Below are 17353 nucleotides of genomic sequence, written 5' to 3' on the forward strand. Positions count from 1 at the left end.
TCTTAGCTTCCTAAGCATGGAGGGTCTCCTTTCAGATGCAGCGCTTCTGCAATAGGACAACGGTTGGTAAAGTTGAGCATGAAGTTTCAGTGGTTGGAACTAACACATCTCTTTAGTAAGGCTGCTAGAGTGACTTGAACTTGCATGGAATGTGCATAGATCAGTGATAGCATATTAATTTCCTACCTAAAGTGAAATCCACTGACAATCTTGAACAATTTAGGATACATGTTGAAGACAACTGTTCTGGTAAAAAGAGCAGGTAGAAGGGATGAGTCTTAAATCCTGGATTTCCTCTGTTCTGCAAACAGAGCCACAGTGAAAGCAATCTTCATGGATGTATAAAACAGTGAGCAGACAGCCACAAATTCAATGGCGACATATACGAGACTACTACTGCTAAGTTCCACTTGGGATGGGACCCTTGACCAGCAAGGCTTAAATTCATTCTTTTAGAAAACCCAAAGTCAGAAACTGAGAAGACACCAAAAAGCCATTTACTAGTCAGATAGTATTTTTTAAACCCAAAAATGAGTTATACTTTGGCTGAAAGGATAGACAAGGCAAGGACTTTCACCTCTAAGACAGAACACGAGGATGAAGCCAGATCATCCTTTAGACACAATGTGAATCTTGTCATATCTGCATAGGTCATCCATAGCCTTCCTTGCACTCAATGAAAGCTCTGTCTGGCATTCTGTATCACAGGCAGGGCAGCAGCTAGATATCCCTGGAGTGCAGAGTGGATCTAGTCTTCACCTGCAGGACGAGATCACCTTCAAGAAGTGATCCTGACAGCTATGAGTGCTCACTGCAAGTTACCCAACAGATATCATATGGTTCAAAGGTAGCTGAGCGTCCTAAGCAAGACAGGCTCCCTTCAGGAGAAAAAGATCTCCTTCATTTCTAAGAAAATTAATCAGGATCATGAAACAGTTACAAACATGAACAAACATTTTACTATAAAAAACACATACAGTTGAAAACATGGCACATAGCATGAGGAATTCAGACATCTTCATACTCAGTGAAGAGGAACACTCAGTGGTAATTAACCATATGAAAAAGAATAACAGAGGATCAGCTGGTCCTGAAAGAAAGCTTAAACCAAGAAACTAAAAACACAGTCCTACATAGGAGCATTTTTCAAAATGGTCCTTGTCACATACGCTGTGTCAGACAGCAGAGGTTCAGTGCATGATTGATTAAAGTGTGTACAGAAAAATGAGATTACGCTTACTAGTATCTGGTAAATTTTTGATGTAGATAGAGTTTATATAAGATGAGTTGTACCTAATCAAAATAGAATCGGTGCAGCTGACATTTAAGATTAAAAGTGCTACGAGATAATTTTAAACTGAAGACCAAGGAAAACATGCCAAGTGTGGAAAGTAAATTGTTCAGAGTGATATGTCTGTGTGGTCTGAAATCACAGAAAACCGACAACTTAAAAAAACAATAAAATAGACGGTACTGAAAAACAAGCAAAACAAAACAAAGAAAAGCAACCAATGCTCCAAGTAACGAGAGTGCATCAAAACAGGCAACCAGATCAGATGTCCAAATATCTCCATTAAGATACCTAAATTATAAAATAGATTAAGTGGCAGAAGCACTGGGGAATGCCAATATTTGTTTTAAAATGAAACTCTGGTTATGGAAGTTTAATGATAGGAAGGCGCTCCCTAGAACATCAATAAAGGAAAATAGATTTTGTATAAGACAAGTTGTTTCTTTTTACACATTAATGCTAAAAAAAATATGGTGACAAACAGTATGTGTTGTAATACAGAATTTCAACAGCTGAGCAATTTCATTCTGCGATAAAAAGAGTAGTATGTTGTATGTGCTGTGCTATCAATCATCTGACCAAATGGAGGTGAGTGAAGTGCTAGAGACAATCAGAGAGCTTGAAGGGCAGACAATCAATAACAATGGAACAGCCCAATCATGCTAGACAAGGTAAATATAATAGTGTACTGTGACACAGACTTTGTCTGGGCTGGAGGACTACACCAGGACAAGCCAAAGGCTTGAGCTCTGGACTGAGATCGCAGGCTTCACTCAATTGTTAGCAAACAGTTTAATACATCTGTTATCCATCTCAGTGAACAAGTCAAGGACAATTTCCAATACACGGTGTGGAAGAGGCCCCCTCCTACTACTGGGGAAAAGAGTTTGGGTGTATGGATGTTCCATGATTGTCCCATGTCTTCTATCCTTATGACATTTCCCAGTATTGATGCAGGTACAGATTGGTCACTGTAAATAACTGCTTCTTGGAATTATTTTATGGAAGTATAGGCAAGAAAAAGTGATAAACTATATCATTTAATCCTAAACAATAAACAAGACCCAGTACAAGTTGAAACAACAACAACAAAAAAAAACAAAAGTGACAACAATAAGCCCAAAAAGCTATTTAAAGTGTCAAATGTCTGCAACAACAAAGGAGCTGTTTAAAGAATCATTTAAAAACCTCAGAGGAGAACCTAAGCCTATCTGCAAATCCACTCCTGCTACAAAGGTAGGGTTTCTGAAGCCTCAATTTTCTGAAAAGGTAAATGAGGCAAGACAGGTAAAGAAAAATGGTAACTTATAATTTTTTTTTTTTCTCAAATAAATCCTTTGGTTTAATAAAATATAATTATGTTCCTTACAAGCCTTCCATTACCTATATCTGTACTCACTTGCTTTCTTGTAATAAAACCTATAAAGGAACTCAAAATGCAATTGCTGACCAAGTAATTACAGCAAATAATCAAAGGCTTTGGTTAGTTTCAGTATCAGAGAAAAGGAAGTACCAAATGAGATTTTTTTGAGAAGGACTCAAAAAAGAATCCAGGGAAATATTGGCTTTTGTGTAGCTGATATAAACCATAATGAAAAATAGAAGTAGTAGATAGAGAGTATTAGAGCTTCACAAAACTACTAGAGCTGTTGAAAGAACTACATGAGCTAACAGAGACAGGGTCATCTTGTTGCTGTATTATATTTAGATTTTTGAAAAGCTTCATGAACTCCCTCAAAAAAAAAAAAAAAAAAAAAAAAGGAATACTCCCTCAAAAAAGGAATATTCCTTTATGTAGATTAAAGGCAGCGAGAGACAGAAAACAAGTGGTTATTTTTCATATTGGAAAAAGTTCTAAGTGAATTCACCCAGGAATTTATGTTGTTCAACATAATAAGTGATCTGGAAGAGAGGGTAACTGAGAGGTCCAAAGCTTTATCTGGAGTACTCAAATCTAATAATGATGGAAAACACTGAGTTACTAGGTATAAAAGGGATATTAAATTCAATGTTAATAAGTGCGGCGTAACTCACTTCACAGAAGAATAATTCTAACTATAGAACAAGATCAAAGAAGGTGTAAGAGCAGACTAACAGTAACGGCAGTGAGAGAGTCCAACCATCAATGACGGGCTCAATAACTTAATTCTGTATTCAGTTCTTGTCCTCTCATGCCTAAATTAATACTGCAGAATACACTGAAAAAACAGAAAAGGCACACAAGTCCAACTAATTATATCAGAAATACTGGATTAATATGAGGAGAGGGTAATTACACCAGAATTCCTCATCTTGGAAAAGCAACCGACCAACCAACCCAGAGGCAGTATGACAGAGGATTAAAGCAACACAAACAGGAATGAAATTGTAAACAAGAATTAATAAATAATCACTCCTTACAGAAGAAGAAGCCTTCTCAGGAAGGCTCTGGGCCAGATGCCAGGTAAATATATATATATTTAGGTAAAGGTAAGGATTTTATTATTTACTGTGCACTTTTCTGTGCTTACTACACTCTTACTTTAAGCATCCACTGTGAGCTATGGGCAGAGGCAGAATATCAGAAAGGATGTAATGACTGTTTAGCCCCACCGTGTTTATCTACATTTCTCTATCACAGACTTTGCTCCATGTAAAAGAGAAGAAAATGACGTCTTCAGATTGCTGTGCAGTCTACTTTGGGGTACCTAATTCAGCAGGGGATTAGACCCAATGATCTCTTTAGATCCCTTCCAACCCCTGCAATTCTGCGGTCATGAATCCATCATGAGTCTACAATAACGAAAATAAACTCAAGATACCCATAGCTACCCTACAGACTTCTGAATGCAAAAGACAAACAACTAGTTAAAAAGTATACTACATGATTCCAGCAGATGCAGAAGTACTCCACTCAAAATGCACACATTGTGAACAGGGTGCTAGAAGGCTTTGAAACAAGAACAGTGTAACATGATGGAAAACGCAGCAATGACAGTAGAGACGCAAGATCTCAGCCTGCAACAAGTAGGATTCCCGCAGATGCAACAGACATGGGCACAGAAATAGAGAAGAGAAACTACTTACTTCTAAAAGGCTTCAAGTAAGCTGGGATCTCCAACAAGATACCCTTGTCTCTCCATTGCCAACTTTAAATGAAGTCTGGGAAAGAATGGATCCTGGCTCCACCCCTTCTGGTCACTGAGGTGCATTGAATGCAGCTGAGCTCCCCTCTGCTGGCCCTGCCTTCCCACCAGGTGTTCAATCACTGGTTCAGGCTGTGACTTACCATTTCCACTACAGATAGGAAAAAGTCAGCCAATTGTTTCAGATAGTTTTACATCTGCTGTTTTAGACAAACAATTTAGCCTTCAACAGTGAGAACCATGCACTCCTCTATCAGTGAACTGAAAAGGACATAATGAATCTGCAAAGCTTTGGACCAAAATCTAGTTTATGTTAAGCAAGTCTGTAGGGTCAGAGACCCTCTGCTTAACACCATGGTGAAATATCCATGGAGTAATATAAAAGGTTGTTATGACTGAGGCTGGAGAATACTGGGAGCCACCAGGAAAATGTTACAAGGGGCCAAAACGGGTGTTGAAGTCACTGTACTAGCTCTTCTCCATTTACAGAAGATGATTGTGAAGGTTTTTTTTCGTGGAAATTTCAGCTCTGCAGTGAGAACAGAGCGAGCGCGTAGGGAGTGAGAGGAGTCAGAAATTAATCATTGGAGATGTATGGGAATAAGACTGTGTACAAATGTGTTTGACAGTGTATAAACAAGTGTATAGCAGTTGGCAGGATGGGTTGGGCTTGTTTTGCATTACGCTGTAGAGATACAGTTTTCTAAGAAATTCTCCAGCTGCTGTTCTGCGGGCTTTCCATTGCTGTTTCCTTTTCTATTTAACTATTCACCCTCAATTTCCTTCTTCATGTAAAAGAAACAGAACAACTGGCTAGTTCCACATGGATTGTCATGGAACTATTGAGGTCCCAATATACTTAGTACCTGAATCTCAAGCAAAGTCTGATAATACATTTCTGGTTGAGATTTATTCTTATAAAGCAATAAGAAACTTATTACCTGAGAGTAAGAAAGAGAAAATTTATTACTGTCAAAACGCAGGCAGAATCTTTGTAGTTTGAGTCAGAGAGTTGTAAAAGGTGATCCACACTTTTAATGGAGATATCTATTTCTCTTTTTTTGGCAACCTAGGAAATACAGGGGGAATCACCTCTCAGATATACCGGGTGAGGGACTTGAACTGCTTTGTGGCAAACCTAATCACTAGAGCCTGTTACACGTGCATCCTGTGTCATCAGAATCACAGAAGCATTAAAGTTGGAAAGACCACTATGATTATATAGCCCAACCATCATAATGCTTCCTTTCCTGAATATCAGTACCTAGCATGAGGGAAGGTAGCCGCAACGTCCTTTTGCACAGTAACTCTGGGGCTTGAGCTACTGATCAGGAAGGCTAAGACCTAGGAAATGAAACAGTCCTAAAGCCAATAAAAAGCAGAATTGTATGATTTTAGCATTCCAACTGCAACTAGGCCTCATGCAGAAAGGAATGTAAGACAAAGACAAAATTTATGGAAGCTTTGATTCTGTATCTCTGTAATAAGTGGACTTCTCTAACACAGAGTAGCTGTAAGTTATTCTCCTGCTTCCACTGTCCACTACATATTTTCTTTAATAATGCTTAGGTGGATATTGCACAGCTAATCGTTATAGCAGAAATTCTTTCTGTTCCAAGATGATTGTTACAGTTGCTGAAGAAAACCACCATTCAGCTTCCCTTTCTGGATAATGGCATGTTACTCTTCAAGTTCCAGGCTCCTCAAGTAATTTTCACATTATTCATGCTGCTCTGTGGGGTCATGTTTTTCTACCTATAAACATCTTTGTATCCATAAATCCTGTCTCCAAGAGCTGTCTCTTCAAACGCCCAGTGAAGCGCAGGAGGAAAAGACAGCGCTCAGAGTTCTGATCACAACGTAAATGAACTTCATTTGAAAGCCCTGAGTGGAGCAGAAATTCTCCCACTGCCTATTCTTCTTGGTTATTAAAACTGAAGCAATGCAAGGCCCATCAAGATGATGTATATCGGAGATCTGAATCCAGATACCTGATTTGCATATGAATTTGAACGCCTTCTTTTAGTACCAGCCTAGATAGAGCACAACCATACAGCCTGGAAGAAACTAGCTTTCTTACTCATGACCAAAAAAAAGTGGTTCCTCCTTTTCAATACAGCTTATGAAGAAAAAAAAAAAAAAAAAGAAGTCACATAGTTAAGATGAAATATAACATGCATAAACATCCAATGAACTTAAAAGAAAAAAATTTTATATTTTAACATATAGAAATGGAAAAGCCCCATCAGACACAGGCTTCTGCACCTTCACATCTTTTCTCTCATCTTGTTCCATTCCTTTTACTGTACTGATGGAGTCCTTGGGATTTCCTCCAATAATATATATATCTCAGCAATACCTCCATGTTAAGCCAAAAAGTTCAAAAAATACCATGTCTCTCAACATGGCAATATTTAGATTGTCTTTCATGACAAAATTGCAAAGGTCACTGAGGATGAGATCAAGCCATGGCTTTTAACACTTTGCACTGGAAGACAGAAAAAGGAATTGTTACTTATTCGCTTGCAGAGTTTGTTTTTATCAAATAGCTGCAACCTCTTTCAGCTACTCTTAGCCTTGCTATTCATTGATACTTGCTCCTTTAGCAGATTTCTGTGATCCTCAAAGATTGCTGCCAGGAGAAGTAATCGTCTGATTTCAGGCTTTTGAAAAGCTGAATGGCCTGCTAGGGCTCCTGCGTGTCACAGGGTTTGCCCCCAGCAGTGACAAGAGGCAGGTGTGTGGCATTGCTGGTTGATGGCAGTAACAGGCTGTCTGTGGTGATGTACTCCAAGGGGCACTGCTGAAGGAATGTGGGACAGCCAGGAGCCTCTGGAGATTTCTGCTCTTCTGTTCTCACATCTGTGCTTTTCTCACAGGTGGTGGGAAGTGGTGAAACTTCCTTCTCATCGTTGAGATAACGCATCACTTCCTTCTGATCTGGGAGCAGGAAGGGCTGCAGAGGACCTGCTCCCGGCTGCTCTTGTCTCTGCGCAGCCTGGGGACTGGCTTTGTCTGGAAGACTCACGTACTGTAGAGACACTGCTTTCTCCTGTTTTCCCATTGGATTCGAGGTCACTTCCAGGGTCTGATGCATCTCAGGCTGAGAGGACATGACTGGGCTGTACAAGTATGGGCCATTGAAAGCAAAGCAAGTGATTGCTGTCTGGGAAGTTATACTTGCATCAGCACCGTTTGTCCTTGAAACAGAAAATGAATGGCCAGGAATCTGACTTGGGCAGACAACTGGGGCATGCTCTGGCACATTTAAAGCATGGTATGGGTTCTGTGGATCCAATGCAGCAGAAGAAACCTCCATCCTTTCAGTCTGCGCTTCAGGGGGCTCTGCCAAAGTCTTGGTCTGCCTGAATGAGGGACAGTTAAAAGTTGCTCATGAGGTATGTATTTGTGTTAAACACGAAGCAGAAACACAAGCTTAGTAGAAAACTGAAGTAGCTATGCATATGGTTAGAATGATCTGTATAGGTGAGCAAGTTAAACCAGGTAGCACCAAATTGTACCCCAAGCTCAAAAGTAACTGCCATGGGCTTTCTGGTGACAGAATGTTTGACTATGGCTACCCATGAGTTAGGGAGTTCTATGAGTGTGTGATTCACAGTGTGACTGCAATGTGCACTTTATTCACCTGTCTACAACTTGAAGGAAGCTAGGCTGATCCATGTTCTCTGCAAGGCTGCATTTGTTGATGTCCAGCTGCCTGCTTGCACACTCGTTTCTTAGAGGAACTTTCTGGAAAAGAAAAGAAAGTAGAGCAGACATGAAAGGTGTCTTTCCAGCAGTAGAATCAAGACCCACACATTGCTTATGGAGAAGGAAAACAAGTAGCCTAAAGCATCTGGCGGTATGCTCTAGTAATGTTGGGTACAACTTCACTGATTGAAATAGTTGTTTTCTCTTCTCTGGGAACATTTCGCCTATCAAGGTTGAAAATCTATCATCTATATGAGGTGACCAGAGAAACAGAATTATTGGAATGTTTACAAAACATGGGTTAAGATGATTCAGTGCAGGAATGGAAACTTTCAAAACCATGAAATTAAGGCATTGAATGCTTGTGGATGGGGAAGCAGGTTATCATATTGCGAAGGTCTTGGAGCAGATCATCTTGAGTGCAATCACACAGTACATGCAAGACAGCCAGGGAATCAGGTCATGCCATCGTGGGTTCACAAAAGGCAGGTCTATATCTCCTTCTACAACCAGGTGACCCATCTAGTGGATGAGGGAAAGGCTCTGGATGTACTCTGTCTAGCCTTTAGTAAAGTCTTTGACTCTGTCTCTCACAGTATTTTCCTAGAGAAGCTGGCAATCCATGGCTTAGGTAGCTGTACTCTTCGCTGGGTAAAAAAGACTGGCTGGAAGGCTAGGCTCAGAGAGTAGTGGTGAATGGAGTTAAATGCAGATGATGCATTCTCCAGGGGTCACTATTGGGCTGGCCCTGTTTAATATCATTATTGACAGTCTGGACAAGGAGATTAAGTGTCCCATCAGTAAATTTGCAAATGACACCACACTGTGAGGAAGTGTCCATCTGCCTGAGGGTAGGAAAACTCTACAGAGAGATCTGGGCAAGCTGGATTGATGAGCTGAGGCCATTGTATGAGCTTTAACAAGACCAAGTGCCAGGTCCTGGCACTCACTCACACACAAATGTAGATATGGTAAGTGTCCATTTGCCTCACATAAAAGTCATGTAATAACTTTAACTATTGTATTGCCAGGTAACTGAGATAGAATACAGTCAACTGTTGCACAAAAACATGTTTGGGAGTGCAGTGGGAGTGGAGTGGGGACACTACAGAATTAGAAGTTCTACTCTTGCCAGACTGAAGTGTTTTACCACCAAAATTCAGAAATGCCTATTCCACTCTTTCCTTTTCCACATTTGGAGGAAGGAGGGAGGGAGGGATACTTCACTGAACAAATTCTATCTAAGCGTGTTCCTCTCATTCTAAGACAGGATGTTTGTCTTAGTAACAGACAGATGTGTAGTAACGTTTATTCCAGAAAATCCAACCGCTCAAAACAAAAGCTTCTTAAACAGACCTACCATCTCACTATAAAACCCTTTGGATAGTTACTATCTGGAGACAAAGAAAAGCAACAGCTAATGAAGTTTCCAATGACACTGGATTGATTCAGTCAATTAACTTCTTAAAGTACTGAAAATTTCCTAGCTTACATATGGAATGAACATCTCCTACCAATAAGGAACAGACTAATTAAAGTGTCTGTTCCTTGCAGACTAGGTGACAGACTAGGTGAAGAGGAGCTCTTGGAATTATTGGGATTCATGAAGAAGAAAGAAAGAATGAACCTTCAAAGATACAAAAGTGGCCAGCAGGGAGAGGGAGGAGATTGTCCCCCTCTACTCAGCTCTTGTGAGGCCCCATCTGGAGTACTGTATCCAGGTCTGAGGCCCCCAGTACAGGAAGGACATGGAGCTCTTGGAGTGGGTCCAGAGGAGGGCAACTAAAATGATCAGAGGCCTGGATCACCTCTTTTATGAGAAAAGGTTGAGGGAACTGGGCTTGTTTAGCTTGGAGAAGAGAAGGCTCCAGGGAGACCTCATTGTGGCCTTCCAGTGGAGGCAGTGTATAAACAGCAGGGGGAATGGCTGTTTATGATGGTGGATAGTGGTAGGACAAGGGGGAATGGTCTTAAACTGAGACAGGGGAGGTTTAGGTTAGATAGTAGGAAGAAGTTTTTCCACACAAAGGGTGATGACACACTAGACCCGCTTGCCCAAGGAGGTTGTGGACACACCATCCCTGGAGGCATTCAAAGCCAGGTCGGATGTGGCTCTGTGCAGCCTGGTCTAGTAGCTGGCGACCCTGCACATAGCAGGGGGGTAGAAACTAGGTGATCATTCGGGTCCTTTTCAAGCCAGGCCATTCTATGATTCTATGATTATGATACAGATCACACTTACCTTCAGGTAGCTCTGGATCAGCAGACTCTTGCTGGGGTTTGGAATCTTTTCCTCCCACAGTTTCTTCTGCCTGCAACAACACAGTTTTCAAGGTTCTTCTGGCAAGAAGAGACTACACCTCATGCACCGTGCTGCTCTGCATGGCCCCACCATGGCCCGGGAGACCAGCAGCAAACTCGCACCATTGTCCAGCCATGCACAAGGCAGACACTACACATCAAGGCTCCCACAGCAGCAAGCAGTGCCTCACCCTTTATTCCACTCCCATGGCCAACGTGGCCAACACACAGCTAAATCGCCTCCTCACGGCGCAAACTTACCTGAGGAAATACTTAAAGCTGCAATAAGCAACAACGAGCAAAGTGATGATGATAACTGGGAGCATCAGTGGGAGAACCACTGGTGAAAGAACTGAAAGAGAGAAAAAAGAAATGGGGAGACAACATCTGAGGCTCCACTTCCCATAACAGGTTTTGCATTCAGGTCATTCTTCATGAAAGCACATCTGGGAAGTAGAAGAGAATAAATGTGTCCTGAATACCTTATTGATGTCCAAAGGAAGTCATCTTTTCGCTCACTGATTCTTTTTCTACTTCTTATTGACATTGGAGAAAACAATTTATCCTAGTAAAAGCCTGGTTGGGTACCCAACTTCCCCTTGGACGCTAGATGTTTTCAGAGGTCTTAGGTTGCCTGACTTTGTACACTCCCAGAGAGACGGGAACCTCAGAGATTCTCCTGAGCTGCCTCTGCTAATTGGTGTAGATGAACATCAAGGTGAACATCTTGCTACTTCAAGCTTCCCAGGGACAAATTCTATAATGTCGCTTAACTTTGGGCACGTGACTATAGTAATCACAGGCATTCTGCTTCTAACTCCAGAAACTGCATAAACTTGATAAGATCTGCATCTCCAGTACACTCCAATGTGTCTTACACAATGCCACAGCCAATCTGTAAAATGAAAAAGCTGATTCTTATTCTGTCTTCCTGCATTCTCAGGCTCTTCCGTTCCTAAAAGCAGAATAAATTACTGGGAACAGGAAACAGCAGTGAGCTTTGGCTAGGATCATTTCTTGATTCTCCACGTGGAAACCTTCACAGTTAGCTGTATTAGCCTGGTGAAGGGAAGCTGGAAAGATGCTTACAAGCTCCATCCTGCTCACTGCCTTTGTTAGCATTTCTGCTGCACTGAAAGGGTGCACGCAGAACAGTTACCACGTTAAGCAGCCCTGCCTGTCACGTAGCTGGATCTACCTGCAACATCTATCACGAGAATGTATGCCTGTTTCTCTAGAGGCATTTAATCCGAAAAGCGTACACAAAGCCTGACAAAAAAGAGCCTGCTTGAAAAGTACCGTTCTCAGTTTCCCAGGTGAACTCCTCACTCCATTCACTCCAGTATCCCTGATAATCCTGATAATTCACCATTGCACGCATTCTTCCCCTGTATTTTGCAGATGGTGACAGCATCTGATCAGTGAAGATGAAGGGAGGTTCATCATTGGTAATATTTATTGTCTGCACAGTCTGGGGAGAGGAAAGGAGCGCACATGAAAGAGGTGAGAGGAACTGGCATCCCCAGTCACAAAGCAAAGAGAAACCCAGGACTCCTGCACTTCCTATCCCTCACCTTTTCATACTGGTTGTGAATCCAGAACTGGACTTGGTACTTCTGTTTGATGAAACCATACCGTAAAGAGTGTTTTTTCCACCTCAGTTCATACTCTTGGCTTTTCATCAGTTCCACTGACACATTTGCAGGTGGCAGCACCTTAACTAGAACACACAGAGTATCTCAGAGTACATATCAACACACACACCCAGCACACCCATTCACCATCTTCCATAATCATCTACCACATTTCCAAAAATTTTCAGTTGCCTTTGTACCATTTTCTTCTACCTTTGTGGGAACTATCCCTTGCTCCACTCTGTGAAAATATCAGCGGTACCTCCAGGTGTGTACAGGCAGAGACGATCCACCTGGCACGCCTCACTCAGCAGATCAGCCCTATCTCCTGCTGTGCTCCAGGGATCACTGCACAAACCCCGGGGAGCTCCACTGGGTCTGATCCACCACATCAACCGCATGCTTCCCTTACCAGGTCAGATCTCTTCTTCCTCCCAAACACCTTTCCTCACTACCATTGCCCTCATTGCATCTTGCCCACACAGGCACCCCTCCAAAAAACTCCCAGGAGAGGCAAGACTCAGCAGAGCAACTCACTGTTCTTGTAGGCTTCTATCCATTTCTCCTCCGTCTTGGTCCGCACAGACACTTGGTACTGGCTCCGACTGCTGATATTGCTAACAGGGATTCCACAGCTCTGCACCACATATGGGACATGGGGCAAATTCTTCTCATACACAGGAGAGCACTCCTTTTCCCTGAGAGGAGAAAAGTAGGTGGCACTGAGATCTGCAGGAATGGCACAGAGCAGAAGCCCAACAGGAAGGGCGGAGGGAAGTATGCTGCCACTGGCAGATCACATACACTGATGCTGGAGTGGGCCTGAAGAACAAGCCAAAGATGACAGAGGTGGCAATCACTTTCTTCACTTCCCAGCTGCACATCAGGTAGGCACCGTTGAAGAGGCAATGAAGGTTCCTGGGATGAATGCCACCTACAGAGAAGATCAGAGCACGCTAAGAGGCAGGAAAACTTCTCCATGCCCTTCTAGCTCGTACCTATCCTTCCAAGTGCAAGCAACACCAACACCACAAGGGAAGACAATAAGCGGACTTCTTCATGAGCCACATCCCAAGTCACAGTCAGGTCAGATGGAGTGCTCCAGACCTCCTGCAGAGGGGCACAGCCCCCAGCCATTTCATTATTGCTAGGGGTATCCCAGTGAAACAAGTGTGGAGGTTCCCTGAGAGAAAGCAATGACTACAGGGGGCTTCCCCTGCAACTTGTGCATTTGGAAGGGACCCGCAAGGATCAACCTCTTGCCCTGGCTTCTCAGCCTGACCTCCCAGCCTTGCACAGCCCCTCTCCATCCTCCTATACCTTCAGGAGTCTCCCAGGACACATCTGTGCTCCACTCGCTGTAGTGCCCAGAGAAGCCTCTGCCCTGCTCCGGTCTGGCTCGCACACGGGCAACGTATCTGCTCCCTGGGATGAGGTGGCTGAGATGGCAACGAGTGGTGTTGGAGAGCAGGCGTGAAGCAGCCTTCTGTCAGCAGGGGAAAGGAGGGAGAACAGGAATCAGTGGGGAGGGGTGGAGGGAAGACAGAGAAGGAGTAGAGATGCATCTCCAAGCTGTCCCATACACGTGAAACGTTTTCAAAGGTGTTTTGCCTTGCTCCCACTGGAGCCCACAGGCTGCTCTTCAAATGTGCTTTATATCCATGTGGGAGGGATGCAGGGTTAAATAAATTCCAGCTCAAAACCCAATGGCACTGCTTTTCCTCAGTGAAGAATTGATTTTTGCATTCAAGTCAGGACAAGCGGTAGTTCACCGGGGAAGACACTTGCAGACAGAAACAAAGCCCCTTCCACCTGGACTAAATCAGCATTTATTGCAAGTCTTCATAGTGCCCGAGAACAGAAAGGTTGCCCACCTGCATGGCATTTACCAAAAGCCCTCAACCAGCCACAAGGCTGCAGCCAGGGCGGGACAGCCCAGCTCCTCCTGCTCTTACCTCCCAGGACTCCCACTCCCGCTTGTAAGCAACTTCATACTCCAATGCACTGCCCAGCCCTTGGCTTCCATCAGGTGCTGTCCAGGTCAGCAAGAAGTCTCCTGAACTTTCTCTGACGGAGAGGTTTTGAGGTGGAAGGGGCTGAACTGGAAGATGAAGGTACAACACATGAGATGCGATACTGAGGACAGGGACATGAAGAGGGGAACAAAACACGTAGTTAAGCTTGCTCATTTCCACAATATCTTATCCTATCAGATCCTATCGTAGGAAGCTGCTTGTTGAGTGCCCCTCCAACGTCCACCTGTTCCCACACTCGCCCTTTTCCATCTCAGTGTAGAACTGTTTCTCAGTTTTTGCAATATAATGACAATTCATCTCCTAATTGAACATCAAGAAAGTTCTCCACCCAAAATCCCCCAAAAGCATTTAAAAATTTGCCTTGGGATTTATTCCTTACCATTTTGGAAAGGATGAACTTCAAGGTGTGCTTCGAGAATCTGCTGGGGTTTGAAGCTGTAATAGTCATCCACCCCGCTTTGAAAATCTTTGACTGTTTTCCAACAAATCCAATGGGTGTAGGGATCTGAAGCCTCATGTAAGTCTTCTCCTAGCTCCTTTTCGCAGTGCATCTCCTCACTGACACTGTGGGTATATAAAAAAGTAATCTATAACGGTCTGATCTGGTGCTATACAGTTAATGCAAAAATAAATGTCTGTAAACGATTCCATCCCATCATGTTTCTCTAATTTACGTGGAAAGTTATATCCTCATTATCACTATTATTCCCATATTGCATCAATTACTCTTACTACCATTTTTATCACCATTATTCTTTTATCAAATGCGTTCCCATTTCAAAGTATGCAACAGAATATGCTGTTTTCATATCAGCATAGTTCTGTTAGTTATCAGCCTAACCCTTGGTAATCTCACAGTTTTATGTGAGAAATAGTTTGATGAAAAATGATATCAGAGAAATGCATCTTTTACTTTGAGTGAAAGGCCAGAAAGTTTCTGATGACCCTTAGCTTCTTGAAGGAATTCCTTTGGCAGAGCCAGAAAGACACTTAAACATTTTTTAATTCAGCCAAAAAGTATTTCTGTAGCCTTAGCAGTTCTGTTCTGTCAAGAGACCTTATGTATTCATTAACTTCCTCCAGAAGGCTAGGCATCATTTTAGATGGCCTTTCTCTAGGCCAAACAGCATTGTCAAGATTAAAAACAATATTTTATGGTGGTCAGAAGAGGATAAGCTTTGTGAGAATGCAGAGCTCTGGGCTGCTGAAGAGATGCAATACTCCTTTTTGTAGCCTCTGGAATTCTGCCTGAGCTTATGACTTCATGCCCGTTGTTCCCGTTCAGATAAAGCTGTGGATATCTGAGCTCAGCTACAGTCCTTCAGGACACGACAAGGCCTCTTAGCCAACCATATGCCAGCAGGCATTATTCAGCAGTATTGATAACTGTTGGGTATGAGCAAGGAAACCACGGATATTTCTGAAGTAAGGATGGGACTGACCAGTCATGATTGCTGTATCAGCCACTGAAAACACTCCATCAAAAAACAGTGTTCCAGAGCAGACTCCCAACATCAGAGTAATTTTATTTCACCTTTTCTTTCCTTCCATTTTATTTTTCCCAGAATGATTGGCTTCAAGGTCCTTTTCCAAAGACCTTCAGCTCATTTCACCTGCTTTTGGGTGTATCAAGTCTCTCTTACCTACAAGAAAATCAGGTGTTCCCTTTTATCCCTTTCCTTTCTGTATCCCACGATGCTAATGCATTTTCTTCTCAGCTTTCCATCTTTCTCTTCGTCTCTTCCTTGACTACTCCTCCCTATGTGTCCTTTCTTATCCTCACAACTGATCAAGTCTGCTGATTCTGTTCCCTTTTCATAAGGAAACAGATGCAGCATAGAGATACTCTCATAAACAGACCGGTATCTCTGGGAGGAAGATTGACATCACAGATGAACTTACCCATATCCACCCTTTCACAAGCATAGCCTATTCAAGGGCTTCAGAAGTGCTCAAAACCATACTCTCAGTGATGATCCCAAACAGTCAAAATAACTCGGGAAGCATCTCTCCCTGACAGGTTTATGAATAACCCTGAAGCCCACTCTTCTTCTCAAATCTATCTTCTCTACCTCATGAGCAGCCACCTGCATGCCCCTTCATATTTCCTATCCAGGATTCTGCTACAATCTTATGGGAAAATAATTGAAACTATGATAAAATTAACTCCACTGGCACATGATTAGAGGTCCTCCCCTTTTTAGGAGAGGCATCAGAAGCAAGTACGACTTGGACTGTAACCCAGTAACAGCCGTTACTTTCTGAAAACCTGACTGCCCGTCCAGAGATTCCAAGTTGTGGCCAAGTAGTCTTTGGACTCTTTTCCAGCATGATCCATTTCAGATACTTACTTTTCAGTAACACGCGTGTGGTATAGAGTCAAACCAAGGAGGGCATGGGCCTCTGAATGTTCCTTCCATGTGCATGTCATGAGTGACTTATAGTCATTGTGGCATCTCAAGCTCTTCATCGGAACGCTTTCTGAAATGGCATACCAGCCAAAAGAGAAGATCCACTGCTTACAGATGGAAACAGTGAGAGATAGCAGGAATTACAATGATTCTGCCATCAGAATGGAGAAGCTACCAATAGCAGCACTCTTCTGATGGCATCAGAAAATGACCCTTGGTGAAAATATGTTTGAAGTTGTGTTCATTCTGCACATCTCCACAATACAAAAGGGTCAAGCCAAGGTACAAGTAACAACAGTGAAGTGAGACCTTTGAGCCTGCAAGACGTGTTTCTCGCCAGTGTATGACTTCCAAGCAGAGACTGTTGTCTGGGCATAGTGAATATCACAGTTAGTGAGGATGTGATGATTATTTCATGCTTGTGTGTTGTTCTATGGGACTTCTTTACACTCCACACTTCTCCACACTCTCACCTGTCTATCTGCACTTGCACTTGCCACAGACTGTCTGCTTTTTATCAGAATGCTTGTCGTCCTATAGCAGAGAAGGTGGGAGCAAAAGGAAGTAGCAAATTATGCAGAGTAACTGATGAGAGGAGACAGGTTCAAAAAAGAGAAGAAAAAGGCAAGAATTGGATAAAAGAAATTATAAATTTGAAACTCACCTTTAATGGCTTGATCACTGAAGACCACTGGCAGATTTAACAAAAAGATGAAAAACCCTTTCATCTTCATTCTGTCCTTTCCAGAAAATAAATGTTTTCATTGCCAGTGCTTCCTTTTGTCTTACTGTAGAGCTTCTGGTTTTTGTTTCTTGTAAAGGGAAGTAAAACTGAATTAGGGAA

General features: G+C 42.6%; 1 protein-coding gene across 2 annotated transcripts; it reads right to left on the bottom strand.

The window, feature by feature from the left end:
* Nucleotides 1–5358: 5358 nt before the first annotated feature.
* Nucleotides 5359–17332, bottom strand: CSF2RB (colony stimulating factor 2 receptor beta common subunit). Of its 2 annotated transcripts, XM_015288212.4 has the most exons (13): nucleotides 17174–17332; nucleotides 16450–16579; nucleotides 14478–14662; nucleotides 14018–14163; nucleotides 13383–13548; nucleotides 12867–12996; nucleotides 12600–12760; nucleotides 12003–12148; nucleotides 11728–11899; nucleotides 10690–10780; nucleotides 10370–10439; nucleotides 8063–8166; nucleotides 5359–7781 (listed from the first exon to the last, which is right to left on the bottom strand). In XM_015288212.4, the coding sequence occupies exons 1-13, from the start codon at nucleotides 17241–17243 to the stop codon at nucleotides 7103–7105; spliced, it is 2250 nt and encodes a 749-aa protein (XP_015143698.1). In that variant the 5' UTR covers nucleotides 17244–17332; the 3' UTR covers nucleotides 5359–7102. The 2 variants fall into 2 exon arrangements, with proteins under 2 accessions (XP_015143698.1, XP_015143701.1); XM_015288215.4 differs by lacking the exon at nucleotides 16450–16579.
* Between the last annotated feature and the right edge of the window lie 21 nt (nucleotides 17333–17353).

Source organism: Gallus gallus, chromosome 1 (genome assembly GCF_016699485.2).
Source record: "Gallus gallus isolate bGalGal1 chromosome 1, bGalGal1.mat.broiler.GRCg7b, whole genome shotgun sequence".
Taxonomy (NCBI): Eukaryota; Metazoa; Chordata; class Aves; order Galliformes; family Phasianidae; genus Gallus; species Gallus gallus.

Bases quoted from the DNA above. Each gene is read 5' to 3' on its own strand.
- CSF2RB (XM_015288212.4), bottom strand. From the start codon at position 17,243: ATGAAGATGAAAGGGTTTTTCATCTTTTTGTTAAATCTGCCAGTGGTC. The intron at 10,781-11,727 runs GTACTTTTCAAG...TCTCTCTTTCAG, and splicing joins CACCTGGGAAACTGAGAACG to TTCTTTCACCAGTGGTTCTC. The intron at 10,440-10,689 runs GTAAGTTTGCGC...GTGTTGTTGCAG, and splicing joins AGCTTTAAGTATTTCCTCAG to GCAGAAGAAACTGTGGGAGG.